Genomic DNA, 17,831 nt, shown 5'->3' on the forward strand with positions numbered 1-17,831 from the left:
ATGGGAGGTCGATGTCCGACAGGAGAGCGCCTGAGTCGGCCTCAGATCGGTCCGAGACCGAGGAGTAAACGCCTCGAAAGTACTCTGTGAAGGACTGAGCGATGGCGCTCGGGTCAGTAACCAACAAACCGTCGGCGCCCAATATCTCCGGGACGACGCGGCTGGCCCTCTCTTTCTTATCAAGCCAAGCTAGTAGCTTGCCCGCCTTGTCACCCACGTCGTAAATCCGGCCCTGTTGTTCCCTGCCCATGACAAGAGCAGCGTCGGCGGCCAGGTCTCGATACTCCAATTGCTTAAGGGAGTGATTATGTAGCAGCTCGGGCTCAGGGCCCTCCTCCAATCGAGAGTCTAACTCCATAATCTCTGCCTCAATGTGCACCATGTCGGTGTCCCTGTTCCTACGAGCTTCCGCTATGAGGGCAAATGCCTCACTCCGCAAGACCGTTTTAAACGCCTCCCATAAGGTGGCAGCCGATGCAACCGATCCCACATTCTCGGTAAAGTAGAGCTCGATCGCCTTGGCCAAGCGACCACGCGTCTTTGGGTTCCGGAAGTACCACGGATTGACCACCACCGGTCGCTCCGTTACAACAATATTAAAATCGAATGAGACCCACAACGGGGAATGATCCGATATACCTCTCGCCAAAAATCGGGCCTCAGAGATCGCCGGTGCGTGAGCAGCCAAGGCGAGAACATAATCAATCCTTGAGAGGCTACCGTGTGCGCCAGAATGAAAGGAGTATTGGCTTTGGGTGGGATGGAGGAGTCTCCAGCAGTCAACCAACCCCATAGTATCTAGGAAAGTGGGCAGCCACAGTTGCGAGCTACGGAGGTCTCTGGACGGGTGCCTGTCCAAGGATCCAGAACATACAGAATTAAAGTCACCCCCCACAATAAGCAACCCAGCTGGCAGATTCAAAATGGCGCTTCCAAGGTCCTGAAAGGTGTTATTTTGCAAACCCGGAGGAACATAAACCAAACCAGTGTCAAGACACGCCCTTCCCACCTCCCTGCGACGGCTGCGTACCGCCCCCTCTCGTCCACAATAGTGGACTCAATCTCGAAAGGAAGGGACGTGCGGACCATAACTCCCGCCCCCCGGGACCCCGAAGAGAACCCCGAATGGGCCACCATCTTGTAACCCTTTCTGTTGAGCGCTCGGCACGTGTTCCCCACCAAGTGTGTCTCCTGCAAAAGAACAACATCAGGCATATGTCTTTTAAACAGCTGCAATACCACCCCCCTCTTAATACGATCACCCAAGCCATTGACATTCCAACAAAGAACTTTCAATGTCCTACCCCCCATCATCGTGTCCCAAGCCTTCACCAGCCCTCAGAGACCCCACCGATACATGAAACAAAGCATAGCCTACGAACCATTGCCTAAGAGAAAGAAGAAAGAAACAAAGAAAGCACACAAAACCAACCCCAACACCACCCCCCACCCTGCACCCCTGCAGCAGACTAAAAAGCCCCCCCAACCAGCAGTGTGCCTGTCGCCCCATAAACTAAGCTACAAAAAGACCCTAGAGGAGTAAGGAACCCCCGCAGTCCCCCCCCTGCCACCCTCCATGTGAGGAAAGGATAGTCCCAGTAAAGTGCAACAGCAGTGGCTTTATCGGTCATAGTCAACGGGCACACCAACCGACAAGGGTAGTGCGAGAAGTACTATTCCTGAAGATCAGGGCCACCAGATGCGCCTTCAGAATGTTCCTCCTGCTCCTCCCGCCGATGCGGCAAAGCGTCCAGCCAATCGCTCGCAGACTCAGGCATATCAAAAAACAGGGCGCGGCCATCGCGTTCAATGCACAGTTTAGCGGGGAACAACATAGAGTATTTCAGCCCCAAGTCCCTGAGGCGCCGCTTCACCCCCGCAAAACTTTGACGCTGTCTCTGAACAGCCCTGGTGAAGTCCGGGTAAAAGTTCACGTCTGCATTTTGAAACTTGAGAGGCCCATGTCGCCTCGAGGCCTAGAGAATCGCATCTCGATCTCTGAAGTTGAATAATCGGGCGATGATGGGTCTCGGTGCGACGCCCGTCTTCGGAGGGCCGCCCGGTATTCTGTGGGCCCGCTCAACCGAGAAGAAGTGACTAATGCCTGCTGGAGCGAGAGGGGTCTTAACCAAGTCCTCGACAAAGAGGTCAACGGCCGCTTCCTCCGCTCCCTCCGGCACCCCAATAATGCGAACATTCTGCCGCCTGGCACGCCCTTCGAAATCCTCCAGCCGCCTCGAAAACAGGCCATTAGCCGACCGCAAGGTACGGACCTCCGCTTGCAGGTCTGAGACATCGGTAGTGAGGCTGGAGGTTTTGATATCGAGAGATTTCACTCGATCATTCGTTTTGCCCAGGTCGGCCCTGATCAAATTGAGATCGATAGCCAGGGTGTCCACCTTGTGTGTCAGGACCTCATGTTGTTTATGCATCTCAGTCCTGATGCCTGCGATCGCCCCCATGATGTCGCGAAGAGTGGGTTCCGACCCCTCGGGTGAGCCCGCCCGTCGGGAGTCCTTAGATTGAGCGACCACAGTGGGTGAGGTCCTTTGCTGGGCGTACCGGTCGATTTTGTTGGTCTGGGGCTGGATCGTCTTCCTACTGACACGGTTCGCCGTCCTGTCGGGATCACCTCTGCCAGCCATGTTGGGTCCGGGCAGAACAAAGGGCAGCGGGACGATGTCGCTGTGAGCCCTCAGATGGGCGCGGAGCGCAGCCACACAGAATGCAAGTCAACAGTAGGCAACTCCGCCGCTACGTTCACTCCGCCAACAGAAGCTGGAGGCGCTCACTCAGCATATCGATCATGCTATGCGTCGTCTCGACCGTCGGCCGTCCCCGGGACAATGGCGCATCCCTGGCACAGAGTTCAACACGACATAACTCCGCCAAGAAATGTCGGATTTGGAAACGGAAAACGGGTCCCGTGTCTACGACCACTCGCCAAATGGAATCCACAACCGTGGATCAGGATTTCTCACAGGATATATGCGGAGGGTCGGAGGGTCTGCGGAGCTCCGAGCTTACGCGGCCATCTTGCTTGCCCGCGAAGCTCCTCTCTTTCGTATGATTCTTAAAGAATATTTCTAGTTTTCAAAAGTAGACAATTTCATAGAAAAGCAGATAATGGATTCCTATGGAGAAAATACAAGTTACTAGTAAACCCGGTAAGGATGACTTTAGCGATTCAGTACTGGGCCACATGGTACAGTACTGGCTTCTCCCCTGATCACAGGTGAGTACTTCGGAATTCGGGTGATTTTATATGAATATTTTTAGTTTCCAAAACTTCACACTTAGGAAGATTTTTCGAGTCACCAGTCAATGTTATCCAATGGCAGGTAGGTGAGTTACCGGTTTCCAGGTGAGTACTTGGCTGGTGAAGTCAGGGTTCTGGGCATAGAATCAGGGGTCCCCCAGTGTCAGGTAAGTGAAGTTGGTTCACCCTCAGCGACACAGGGGCGGCCGGGTGCAGAGGTAGTTAGGCCCAATGTTATCCAATGAGGGAAAGGGGGCCTCCGGTTGGTGGCTAGCAGGCCACGCGGCTGTCGGAGCTGGGCTCCTGGTCACTTGCTCAGTGCAAGGGGGGAAGTAGGATAGGTCAAAGGTGGCACAGCCAGCGGCACTCGGGCGGCTGGGTGCTGGGTGCTTTTGAGCCATCGGGCGCTCAATATTATCCAATGGGAAAGGTCAAAAGGGAACAAAGGCTGCAGGCTCTGGGATAGAGACTCTCCAGGGGCGACCAGCACTCCGAGAGGTAAGTTGGGATCTTGGAGCACAGGTAGGTACCCCAAAGGGAGGCACAGGGGGCTGTAGGGCGCCGGGTGCTGGGGTGTCTTTGGGTGTCGGAATAGCTTACCCTCAGCTGGTCGCGGTTGGGGGGCTCCTGGTTCTGAGTCTGCAGGCGTCGTCTGGTTCATCGAGGAGGGTCTTTGGACACTGGACTTTAAGTCCCAGTTGCTGGGGGGACGTCCTCGGGGTCTTGGTTCAATTGGACACGGGCCGGGCTCGGCGGGTGCAGAGTGGGCTGGTCCGGAGCTGCCTGGCTTGCACCAGGGGAGTTGTTGCAGCAGATCCTCTGCTGATGGGAGTCCCAATCTTTAGGAGGGTCAAGGCCGGCAGGTCCTCTGGGTGTCCCAAGGTTGCTGTCCGCAGGAGTCGCCGGGATTAGGCAGGAGCAGGTTCCAGGATCGATAGGCCGGTAGGGCTTGGGCCAAGGCAATTGTTGTCGTCCTGTTGTTTGCAGCTGCATGGCGGGTCTTCTTCTTCTTGATCTTCTTTCTTCTTTTCCTATCGGGATATGAGGAAGGAAGGTTCAGGGAGCCCCTAAATACTGAATTTAGGGGCGTTACAGGTAAGGACAAGGACATTATTGGCAAGGACAGGGACCAATAGGTCCCTGTCCTGGTGTGGGTACCTCTCCTGTGGGAGGGGGGGGGGGGGCAGGAGCCTAGCTGTGATTGGGCAGGGCTCCCCATCTACAAGATGGCCGGAGCCCGGGGTTGTGCTTCACCTCGTCTCCCCCACCTGAGGGGTGGGGTTGGCACAGGCTGGCACACCCTCCTTCCTGACGTAGTGTTTCTTGCCAGTCTTCCCACCAGAGTGGGTGTCAGGACTGGTTGGGGCCAGTTGCTGGGTACAGCAAATGGTCTGGAGAAGCTCACAGAGGCAGTGCCTTTGAAGCTTGCCCCTGCCCATCCTGGAGGAGGAGACTTAGCACCTCGCCCAGGATGTGCATTGTTGCAGGCCCAGGAGAGCGCTGGGCTCTCCACCCAGGGGTCCAGCAACATGTCTGCTGTGTGGCAGCCTCTGTAGCCACTCAGCCCAGACGTTTATTGTAGGTTAGGTTTTCTGGGGGCATCTCCAAGATGCCCTCTGGTGCAGTTTACATTAAATCCCACACTGGCATCAGTGCGGGTTTAATGTGCTGAGAAGTTTTGTACCAAACTTGTCAGTCTTCAGTGTAGCCATTATGGTTCTGTGGAGTTCGTAATGACAACCTCCCAGCACCATATACTCTTAATGGCATCACTGCGCTTACAGTGCCCAGGAATGGCCCTGGGTACTGTATGGGCACAGGGTTCATGCACCTGTGCCCACACCTCTGGAATAGGGCACCCAGCTAGAGGGGTGACTGAAGAATGCCAGGGCAGTGGGTTCTGCTGGCATGGCACACAGGGATGTGTGCCATATCGACTCTTTGTTTAGTTCTGTACTTAGACACTCAGCCTGCAAAGGCAGTGTTTGGGTGTCAGGTTACAGGGCCCCTGAGGGTGGCACAATAAGTGCTGCAGCCCTCAGGGGTCTTCTCTGGTCACCATGCCCTGGGTACCTAAATGTAGAGTTAATGTAGCTTAAGATATTGTGTATACATTATACATTGGTTAGACTGTGAACTGGAATGTCCAGGCAGAAGATGTAATGTATTGTCCCAGAAATTCTGGTTATATCATTACTGTTGAGCAGCGCTGAGTAAAAGGACTGCTGTGCTGAGGATCTCCCTGTATCCAGAATAAACAACTATCAATCTTAATTCTGGAGGTGTGATTTCTACATATTTTGGCGACGGGCTGTGTCTGTGCGAGGGACAGACTACGGATTTCCTCACCCTTGGACTAAAAGAAAATTGTTGCCTACCGATCTATACACTGGTAAGATCGTTTTATTTGCTTCATGTACTACAATTCATATGAATACTCTAAAAGGAGGAAGATATCTGGAATAATCTAAATGTCAGTGTTCACCTCGTTTTCTTAAAAGAACTCGCAGTGTTTAAATTGATTTCCCCTTCGTTGTGACTGTGATTTTTCAAAAGTCAACACAAGAGCAGCCCGAACTTCTGCACGAGGCAACTCCCATTATCTCTGTAGGGAGCCAGCAAGTGTTAACAATCTCGAGCTTCAGTGCGAGGTAGCTTCCATTATCCCTGTGGGAAGCCAGCGCCAGCTGATTGACTCGAGTTTCAGTGCATTCCACCTCTAATTATCTCTGTGGGAGGCTGCAAGCTCTAAAAGGAAAGCATCAATCACCCCATTATGACGTTGTTAGCCTGAGTGCCTGACATAATGGAATAGCAGCTGCGTGAAGTCTTTCATTGAAAGCTTTGTTGTCACAGCATGGAATGTATTAATGCTGTGAGTTAAAAGTTTTATTTTTCATGATGCTGCATTGAGGCATAAAGAAAGAGGAAGAAACAATACAATGACTCATAACTTGGATTTATAGCCTAGCTGATTGAATAACAAGCACATTACTGGTTCATCTTTTAAAACCTGTTACTTCAAGATTTAATTTCAACAGTGGCAATTGTGCATAAAGTAGGGAATGTACATTGCCAATTGTGCATAAAGTACGGAATGTACCCCTTATGATGAGAGAATTGTTACAAAAAGAATTAGATAAACTTTTGAGTCGAGGTATAATTGAGCCGATAGAATTGTCCGAGTGGTTGGCTCCAATTGTTGTGGCCCCCAAGGAAGGGGGAAAGATTAGGTTATGCATTGACTTGAGAGATTTGAACCAGAATATTTGGGTTGACAGACAACCACTCCCCAATATTTCGGAGATGTTATCAGCTATGTCTGGTGGGAAAGTATTTTCAGTTGTGGATATGACGTCAGCTTATCATCAGATTAATCTTCATGTCGATTCTAGACATTTGACTTCCTTTGTCACTCCCTTAGGGGCATTTCTTTATTTGAGGATGCCTTTTGGCCTAGCATCTGCGGCTGCAGTTTTTCAGAGGGTAATGACAAAGGTATTGAAAGTCTAGAAAATGTCTGGTATTTTCAGGATGACATTATGATAGCTGGGAAGGATGAAAATCATCATGATGAATTGTTGGACAAGGTGATGAAGCGTTTAGAGGATTATGGATTGACTGTCAAATGTGAAAAATGCCAATTTAGGAAAGGAAATGCCAATTTAGGAAAGGATTTGTAGCATATTTAGGTCATACTATTTCAGGGGATGGTATAAAACCTAAACAGAGCATTGTTCAAGGTATAAAAGAAGCACCACGTCCAGAGAGTAAAGATCAGTTGAAGTCCTTTTTTGGGTTAGCTGAGTACTGTTCGAAGTTTGTGAAGAACTTTACTGAAATTGTAGAACCTTTGAGGTTACAAATGAAGAAGGATGTGACATTTGAATGGAATGAGTTGTGTGAGAATGCATATGAGAAAGTTAAAGATTGTATCATGAAGGCTCCTTTATTGGGACATTTTGAGATCAATGGGAGAACTTTTCTGACCACTGATGCGAGTGGTGTAGGCTTAGGAGCGGTATTATCTAAATTTGTAGTAGGTAATGAAAGAATTATTGGATTTGCCTCCAGGAGACTGCAAGGTGCTGACAACAGTTATTCGACAATTGAGAGAGAAGCTCTTCCATGTTGCTGGGGAATTAAACATTTTAAATACTTTCTTTGGGGTTTGCCGTTCAAGGTTAGGACAGACCACAAACCACTGACATATTTATTCAAGGGAGGAAGAGGTCTAGAAGGTGGAGTTACTCCTAGAATTTCGAGATGCTTGTTGTCCGTTTTAGAATATAGTTTTGAAGTGGAATACTTAAAAGGACTCAAGAATGTAGTAGCAGATTGTCTATCCCGTCTACCTACCAGAAATGAAGTTACAGAAATTAATGATTTAGAGACTGAGGAGAACGAAGAATGCAAGATCCATGAATGTGTAGCATTGAGAAAAGAGTTATGGGATGTTGCAATGGACAGTGATACAGTCTTAATGAAGATAAAAGAATACATTAGGAATGGATGGGAAACCTGTGTGAATTGTGATGGTGATATAAAAGAGTATTGGAACATCAAAGAGGAATTGAGTATAATTGATGATAACACAATGAGGAGAGATCGCATTGTACCTCCAGTAAGTCTTTGGAGTCAGATTATTGAACTAGCACATGAAGGACATCCTGGAAGAAGCATGACGAAAAGAGGGATTAGGCAAACATATTGGTGGCCTAAATTAGATAGCTTGGTTGAGGAAGTGATCAGACATTGTTATGCATGTGCTAACAGTGATAAGGTGAAGACATTGAGAGAACCCCCACTTAAGTGTGTTGAATTACCTGTCAGACCATGGGAAAAATTGGCGATGGATTTCTTGGGACCTATTAACAAGTTAGGTGGTGCTGACAGATTTATTTTTGTACTTGCAGATTATCACACAAAATGGTTTGTGTACACAACGACGAATGTGATTAACACCAGAACTGTGATAGGATTCTTAGAAGAAACTTTCTTTGAAGAGGGTGCACCAAAAATTGTGTCAGACAATGGTGTGCAGTTTATATCAAGAGAAATGAAAGAGTTTATGGAGAGATGGGGAGTTACACATGAAAAAGTAGCTTTATACAGACCACAAGCTAATGGAATGGTAGAGAGGATTAATCGTCTTATCATGGACAACATCCAATTGTCATTAGCTAATGGATTTTCTTGGAAGGAGGAGCTGAAGAAGTTGGTTTGGGCTCATAGCACTACTCCCCATGCTGTCACAGGTGTTTCTCCTTTTGTTTCTCTCAAAGGGAGAGAGCCAGGTAGGAAAGACAATCCCAGTTGTTTGGTTGCCAAAGATAGTTTATGGGTAGATCATCATGCAATTAAAGCAACTGTTTCTGAGAAGCAAAAGGATGCTGAAAGGTTGAGAAAAGGTGTGAAAATAACGAACATTAAAGTGGGAGATTGGGTTATCACACAAAAAAGTGGTGTGGTAATAAAAGGGGACAGTAAGTTCTCCATTCCCTTAAAAGTAATTGGAGTAAAGAGAAATGTTGTGGTGTTGGAGAATGGGACAGTTTTGAGTTTTGGAAATGTTTGCAAAGTTTCCAATGTACAATAATATAATTTGTCAAATGTCATAGTGTTATTGTTTGAATATTTCTTTTTATGTTTGTTCTTCAAAGTTTAATTTCCTATTCTTCTTGTTTAATCCTTAATGCTCCTTAAGGGGGGAGAAATGTAGAGTTAATGTAGCTTAAGATATTGTGTATACATTATACATTGGTTAGACTGTGAACTGGAATGTCCAGGCAGAAGATGGAATGTATTGTCCCAGAAATTCTGGTTGTCATTACTGTTGAGCAGCGCTGAGTAAAAGGACTGCTGTGCTGAGGATCTCCCTGTATCCAGAATAAACAACTATCAATCTTAATTCTGGAGGTGTGATTTCTACATATTGTACCATTTACTAGGGGCTGACAGGTGGCTAGAGATGCCAATTGGGTTTTAGTTTCAACACAGTTTTAGGGAAGGAACACAGGCCCTGGGTACCTGGTTGGCAGGAACCCAGGGCACACTCAGTCAAAGCACATCAGCAGTTCAGAAAAAAGTGGGGGCATTTCAATGCAAGAAAGATGGCACTTTGTCACACAGTTGGTAATCTACTTGGATTGTAAATCCAAATAAAAAAAGAACTGTCCCCAAAAGGACCCTGGACTCAGAAAGAATGAATATCGCTCAGGCATGCCATCAAGTGGAACCAGTGCTACAGCATATTTTGGAGGTACAGTTTTGATAACAATGGATGTGGAATGCTCAATGCATGCATGTGTTGCCTTTCTCCCTGAATGTCCATTTTTCCTACTTGCCACATCTATCAGCAGATGTGCTGGAAGACTGTGTGGGAGGAGTCGCTTAAATATTTTTGGCCACCTGTGAAAGGGAGTTTCTTTGTCCCATACACCTCCTTGAACCAGTTTGCAAAGTTCTATTTACAGGTGTTATTTTGGTGAATATGCAATACCATTCATATTCTGCTTAAAGGAATAAGAAGTATAAGCAATTCCAATTTACAATATCTTTGTCAACATGAAATTGTTGCTTGCTAGGACATCAGGTCTGTATGTGAATTTAAAGTCTTCTCCTGATGATCTTGTTAGAGGGTTGTTTTTACCTCATAATTTAGCCCAAAAATGTTCTATCTAAAATAACAAAACACATGTGAAATGCAGGATCTGAGTCAAGAGTGACACTCTTTATTCAAACAATTTAGACACAAATGTCAGACACATCATTAATCAAAAATAACACTATTCAATCTAGTAAATTAAAAGTGTCAAAGACACATCGCAGATCATGAGCAAAAACATGCATTCTATTAAGTTTAAAATCACAGCAATCCAAAGAGAGAGAGAGAGAGAGAATAAATAATATATATATATATATATATATATATATATATATATATATATATATATATATATATATATATATATATATATCAAAGTAACATGAAGCATTACAGCCTCAATCAAAATGCTAAATAAAACAGTTAATCAGGAGCACCATCATTGTGTGAAAAAATACACTGCACAAGGTGTTCAATGAATGGGCAAATAAGTAGCCCATTTATACATTTGAAATGAGGAACCATTGACCGCAAGATCTAATTTTGGCAGGTGCTTGCCCGCAGAACATAACAAAAGTTTGAATTTTTTTATCAAAAACACTTTTTGTCACCTCTCGGAAGCTTTAAGGTGGAAGCTCCTTGTAAGGCTATTGTTTATTTTCAGCCCTCTTGCTATTTTAGTTTCCAAAGCTGGGTAAAGTACCAGTTGGCCCCCACTCCTACTCTTAGCCCATCTTGTCTTCTAGATGACCAATGCATCATGTTATTGCTCCATCTTCTTAACGTTCAGTAAGATGTACATGTAGAGGGCAGGGGCTCGAAGACTTGTTCATCAGAAAGGCAGTGACCTGAGGTTATTGGCCTTCATAGGAGAGATACATTTGAGGTCACATGAGGGTGTGAGGCCTACTGCCTCTGTAGATGCTCGATGCAGTCTGGACAATTTTAGCACAACCCTGTCTGTGGCTGGCAGGGACAATTGAGACTCTCATGCTTCAGATGTGGACAGAATGGGCCTGAGGCACCATATGGTAAAACTAGACCCTGCGGGGTCTAGTTTTTAGAGAAATTGCGACCTACACAGGTAACTTTTCTGCTTCCCCTTGCTTGGTGCTACCATATTGAGGGCTTCAGCCAAGTCAAGCAGATAATTTAATTATATGGATTGGATAAGCATCTGGTCTAAAGTATTTGTTTCTTTCATGGACAGTATGGTTGGCATTGTGAGCATACCTGCAACAGCTATCCTTTTTTTTTTCTGCTACTCTCGATTGACAGCCCAGACTTGGACACAAAGGCTACTGAATGAGTCTCTATAATTGGAGTTTGTTTAGGCTGTGCTGATGCGAATTGTGAAATAGGTCTGCTTCTGGGCTATTTCCTCTCTTCTTGAACTTTATTTGGGTACTAACAACACAGGCTTTTACAGACATAATTAATATCAGAAAAGCCAGATTTTTATGTCATGATATACCTGTCTTAAAAAAGCTTTTGTGCAAGCAAACCCTATCTAGCTTCCTTTACATGCCTTTTTAATATGTTATCTCATTGAGTGTCCTCATCCTCAGTGATGGGGGTGTTTCAAGCTTAATGAGCAGGTGTGGGTGAGGCACTGTGTGATAGAAGAAAGTCTCTTTTATTGGTGTTGCTTTCATACAAGAGATTTGTTACGAAGGGAACATTTTCACAAAGGAAGAGAGCAAGTCAAACAACCATAGCTAGAAAGTCAGTACACACAAGCTACAGGTGGTGTACAGGCAAAAACATCATAGTATCATTCAACTGTGATAAAGGATAAGGGAGAGGACAATACTCAAGAAATTCTGCCTCTGGCAGTAAATGACTGCTTCATACCACTTAGAACTGATGGAGGAACACTGAGGTATTGCCAGCCACCGTGGAACTGTAACTCAGACAGGTGGGTGAAAAATGGCATCATCACGAGTACTGTATATAGTTGATGGGAATATCACCTACAGTCACACCCAAAACACAGCTTTGCAAAGAAGATCATATCCTTGTCCTTCATCAAGAGGTTAATGAACTTCTGCTCAAGATAACAACAGAAGAGTTGCTACACATTGAGAGAAATCAAGAAGTTTAGTCTGTATTTTCCATATTCCTCTTACAGACTTAATACTAAGGCCATATTTGGCATTCAATTTCTTAGAAATTACTTATTGGCAACCATAGACCTTGAAAGATGCATACTTCCATGTCCCCACACATCCATAAAATCAGGGGCTCTTCGGGTTTTTGAAGTAGTGCGTTATCATTTCAAGATGCTATGGCTAGTGACCAAATCAAAATTAGTCTTTTCAGAAAATGACTGGCTCTAATGACTGCACATTTAATGTGTGAGAACATACATGTGTATCCTTCTCTAGAAACAGGCTAGATAAGGATACACAACAGCAACAACTGGAATATCTCTTTCACTTCATTTTATGTTTCTTTCCTCTTTTCTCTGTCGTTATTGTTTTATAAGATCCTATGCTGCACAAATAGAATGCCTGTAGGTATATTTAATCAACAAATCCGTAAATGAACATTTAAACATTAACATTTCTTTGCTTGTTGTATTGCAATCGACAACAAATATTTTTTAAGCTTATGATTTCCCATCTTTTCATTGTCATTTTCATACTAACTAAAAGTATTTGATAGTCACAGTATTAACTGGACTCACTGTTTTTTCATGCAGATGACACACTTTCGTTTTGCTGGGATCAGACCACTTATCTTAGTATTTGCCTGGGTGAAAAAGATCCTCTGAATCTTGACGTAGAAAACATGTCACTGCTGGAACTGAGAAAAAAGGTAAGATTTTGAAGGAGTGATTGTGGTTTTCTTTTTCTATGACTTTCTCTCAAGCATGCAGGCATTAGCAGTAGACGCTTCCCTTTCGCTTGCAGCACCCCCAATGCTTTGTTGGTCGCTGTGAAAACTTCTCTCATAACACAAGTGGGGTCCCGCATCGCCGCACCTTCCGGATAGCCGTTGCTGTTGGCCAGGGAGGGGTCCTGCCAAGACGTGCCGAGCTGCCACTGAGGGGTTAAAAATTGCAAAGATCACGCCGCACGGGACTTCAGGGACCAGGAGCCCCCGTGCGTGCTTGCACCTGTGGGGAGACCCGCCCACAGCCCACCGGGCGCACAAAACTGCTTTCCGGACCCGCTGCCGCGGGTCCTGCATCGCCGCACCTTCCGGATAGCCGTTGCTGTTGGCCAGGGAGGGGTCCTGCCAAGACGTGCCGAGCTGCCACTGAGGAGTTAAAAATTGCAAAGATCACGCCGCACGGGACTCCAGGGACCAGGAGCCCGTGCGTGCTTGCACTTGTGGGGAGGCCCGCCCCCAGCTCACCGGGCTATATCATCACATCCGGTTCCCGCAGCGCGGGACGCGCGCAGGACTAGCCGGGCTAAGCCTGGGCAAAGGGCGGGCCCTCTGTGGCCTCAGAGGTCTGAGGAAGACGGACGGTGCCACCCCCCTTGACCCTACAAATCTCCCAAGTTATCTACGTTATTTTCTTCTTGACATTATGGCAAGGGAGTACCCACTGGACTAAGTTGAACATCTCCTAATACCCCCAGAACTTATTTGCTGTCTTATCATAGCCTAACATTGCACATTCCACTTTCCACAATGACCCACAGGGGAGAGACCAACATTTCTATTAGCCAGAGAGGTCTGTATTTAGGGTCACAAGTTCCTCGCAGCCCATCTCCGCCTATCGCCCTAGCAATTGATCCTGCTAAAACTGGCTCATCCACTAACCAATCGCCTGACCTATCAAATGGTATAGCGCAACAACTCTCGCTGCTGGACGAGTTAAACTTCCTTTGTAAAACAAGCTATGCCACCGTGGATCCTAGAAATAATTCCATAACACCCTCCCCTGGCCCTGTCAAAAGAACAAGTATGCTAACCCCAACTGTAACCCCAATAGCCAGCCCCCTGGTACATCTTTAGCAACCCAAAAATGTCATCACACCAAACGCAGTTTCTCCCCAGTCCTCATCTAGCAAAAGGAAATGGGATGGGGTTAAGCCCTCAGGGAACAAACGAAAACAACAAAAATTATCTATTAGCTCCCCACTCATTACAACTAACCCCTCTTCTAAACTGGAAGAAAAAATAGATCAACTGGTATCATCTTTTAATTCGAACTTTTTGTCCCAGATTGAACAAATGGTTAGCTCACTCATTTCTCCGCTGTTGGCTAAAATTTCCACCCTAGAGGACAGGCTGTTGGGAATAGAGAAATGTATTACGTCCAACCAAAGACAAACTGAAAAATCTGTAACAACAACTTGTCCCAACCCACCTGGCGCAAGCAGTATCAATCAAACTCACCTCCCAGTTCCTATCCTTCCACTCCCTAATGTCCCTACAGTGAACCCCAATCCGGCCCTTTACAATTTACTGCTACAAAAGCAGAGCTCAAAAATACTACACACATACAGCTACCTCCGGAGGCTGTACCCTTTGTGTGTGTTCTTGCAGGAGTCCCTACACTCAAACGTGGAAAAATCGAGCGGGAACAAGATTTACTTAACAAAACCATACACTAGCTAACTAAAAACAGGCCCCTGCCCCTAGGTTTGGACGGTACCATTATTTCTGTTAGAAGGGTGGGTTGGCTAGGCCCTTTAAAAAAAGATATCGACGGTGACCTTGTTTTAATAAAATTTAGAAGCAGTTTAGTTGCCCCCTATCTGCGAACTTTGTACCCCCCTGAAGGTGTTGGCCCTATATCCGTCTGGGACTTATGTGACTTTTACCCAAGCATGGTATATACCCCTTGCCCAAAACCAAGGTCAGAGTCAGCAAACCCGAAGGGCAGAAACACCTGTGCACTCTGTGGCCCTGGCTTTTCAGCATCCAATTACCCTAACCATCGACATAGGCCAGGGGTACGGAAAATAATGAACTCTATAAAGGGACTTATTCGAGTAGCATAGGCAAATGCTTTTATCTCCTTGTTAATCTGTGTTTTTGTATGTAACTTTTGCATGTAATTTTAATCACAAGTGTTTTTAAATGTATGCTTTTATGATTTTTAAAAGTAAAATCGAATAAAGCAAATCTGAGACACAAGTGGTACAGCATGGAGAAAAACAGTGCATGCTTCCTCACATACTGAAGTGTTAAAGGCATAATACAGACCCTATCCCCAAAAGCATCCCCCGTCACACCGCCACAGTAGCCCATTCACACCTGATAACATACATAGACTTGTGCTTTCTTGTTGCTGAACATGTTAATAAAATAGTCAGTTATACACAAGGCAGCAATAAAAGAAACTGTTGGACCCCCACACATTTTAAAACATTTTTAGCATGTTAATTTCGTGCATGCACTTTTCAGTACACAGGTAACACAACTCTATCCATTATTAGCACGGATATTGAAGTTTCTTGTCTCTAGTAAATCATAGAAGCACCAGAAACTGGCAGGATTGTGCCCACAGATACCAGTGCTGCTACCTATGAAATATTAAAAGTATACAAACCATGTTTCGAGTGAATGACGACAACTATCAAACCTTGTGCCTCTTGATTTATTGACCCTACTGTCACTAATGTAATGCAGATTTGAACAGGCTTTTTAAATGTAATCACTCTGTATATTACATGAGTAGAAAGACAATTCCAATATGTGGAGAGGTGCGACAGTGCAGTGAGAGTGAAAATAAGTGAACAATGTGCGAATGAAAAAATATACAGTGCGCCTAACAAAGAACTGCCTTAACCATGAGAACATTAATCACAAAGTGGAACCCCACGAACAATAAATTGGTTAGGTTTCTCAAAGTCCTACAATCAAACCAAATATGGTTAAGCCTGTGAAGTTGGCGATGCGACCCCGTAAAGTCCTTTAACCGGGTCTTCCTCAGGACAGAATTATAGCAACTGATAAAGAAATATAGGAAATTAGAGAAATTAATAATAGGAGAAGAGTTGAGGTGAATTATACCATCATTCTGCTCATCTGACCCAAAAAGGAACATGCGTCAAAGCAATGTTTAGAAAACAGAACCTGGCAGCCAATGTACTACAAATTACACACATGACCTCTAAAGGAAAGAGCCATAATTAAAAAAAACTAAATGAGTGCGGGAGACAGACACTAAGCCGGCAGAGGAATATTCTATACATAATTCATAATGGTCTGTGCAAGGTATGCTATAAAGGAGCCATGGTAATATGCCACAAAACCTACCTGATATGTCTGTAAATACTTGGGGGAGTGGTGACATAGCCACCATGGAAAAGTACAAAGTGCACAGCAAATAAACCATAGAGATATGGGAGGATCAGCACACACCACGCCAATCCCACTGATGGTCTCTGGTGCACAGCCCCTGAAAAGGCACTCCTGTTGTCATGTACAGATTTTGTAACCCATGGTTGTGCCTATTGGGAAAGGGAGCCATGTTTTACCCTGGGCATATATTAGGGGCTAGCAAAGACAACATGATGGCTTTACAGATTCCACCTCCTGACATCACCATGTTCTCATTGTGTGCCTTTGTGGCACGTAGTATGGCATTTAGCATTTTGTGACAAGCCAAACCACACATTATGTTTCTCTAGTTAGTAGGGACAGCACATGTGGCTTTGCAGCAGTGAAGACTGTGAGGTCATTTACATTAAAACACAGTATCGCCTCATTTTGAAGTCGGGAAGGCAATGCTACAATGACGGTAATACAAACACTTCTTTGTTTTTCATTATAGTGTTAAAATTCATAAAAAGTGTTCATAACATATGGATCAAAGTTCAATCATACGTGTAAACTCTATTTCTTAGGTGAAAGAGCTGTTGTTGCTGGTACAGGATCTGCAATCGCGGAATTACGATCATACGAATAAGCAGAGCAACCATTGTTTTGAGAATTTGGATGATGACAAAACTGAAAATGCAATTAGCGAGGACATGGTACGTTTTACCTAAAAAAATTAAAACATGTTTTGAGGGGCACATAACGGTTCCACTCCTACATTCTTGGCAAATTGTGCTATGATTATTGATGCAGCAAGACAATATTTTTTTATGTGTGTGTTTTTTATGTATCTTATACAGGAGTTGTGAGCCCCAACTAACAAAAGTTTAGGTTTTAAAAGTCTGATTCATTTCCTGTCGGCTTAAATTGCAAACACTATTTCGGCCTATTAGTGCTATGCAACTTCAGCAATTGCTTCTTGAGGTTTAAAAATCTGGCAACAAGTAGAAGGCATCCAGCTCATGCAGCCCCATTCTTGCCTGGTCATGTGAGTCTGTATTATTAAAAGTGCCCAGAGGGTGCAACATGGGTGCGTGCCCACTTTTTGCGGCCTGTAGGTACTTTGGTATAACAGAAGGGGCCACAGATATTTGTGTGAATTTGTCACTCCTTTTTAGGTCTCGCCTGTCGATGCGCATGCGCATCGAGCAAGGCGAGAGTATTGGCACTTATCCGCTCTTTATCCACACTGCAAGGAATCGTGGCGATTCCTTGCAGTGCACGAGAAATTTAAGCTCAATGCGCATGCGCATTGAGCTTAAATGCGCGTGCACATGCCCCCAGCCGCCTGCCTTGCCTACTCTCTCTCACAGCCTCCCCCAGCTCCGCCCCCTCACTACTTGATTGCACGGCCGCTAGGCCGTGCCTCCCCTACTCTCCTCCCCCCTCCTCCTCTCCTCCCCTGCCTGCCTGCCGCTAGCCTTGCCTACTCTCTCTCACAGCCTCCCCCAGCTCCGCCCCCTCACTACTTGATTGCACGGCCGCTAGGCCGTGCCTCCCCTACTCTCCTCCCCCCTCCTCCTCTCCTCCCCTGCCTGCCTGCCGCTAGGCCGTGCCTCCCCTACTCTCCTCCCCCCTCCTCCTCCTACTCTCCTCCCCTGCCTGCCTGCCGTGTCGCACCTCTCCCCTCTCCGCCCCCTCCCCTGCCCGCCGTGTTACGGTGAAAGGCTTGTTTTC

General features: G+C 45.8%; 1 protein-coding gene across 1 annotated transcript in view; it reads left to right on the top strand.

Annotated features, from left to right (window-relative positions):
• Positions 1 to 17,831, top strand: part of LOC147710591 (CDK5 regulatory subunit-associated protein 2-like) — an 883,251-nt gene that overhangs the window by 358,077 nt on the left and 507,343 nt on the right. Inside the window, exons 19-20 of the mRNA XM_086921269.1 lie at positions 12,571 to 12,686; positions 16,682 to 16,810. Coding sequence (XP_086777395.1) covers positions 12,571 to 12,686; positions 16,682 to 16,810 — 245 coding nt within the window. The remainder of the gene's footprint in view (positions 1 to 12,570; positions 12,687 to 16,681; positions 16,811 to 17,831) is intronic.

This window comes from Lissotriton vulgaris, chromosome 5 (assembly GCF_964263255.1).
Source record: "Lissotriton vulgaris chromosome 5, aLisVul1.2, whole genome shotgun sequence".
Classification (NCBI taxonomy): domain Eukaryota; kingdom Metazoa; phylum Chordata; class Amphibia; order Caudata; family Salamandridae; genus Lissotriton; species Lissotriton vulgaris.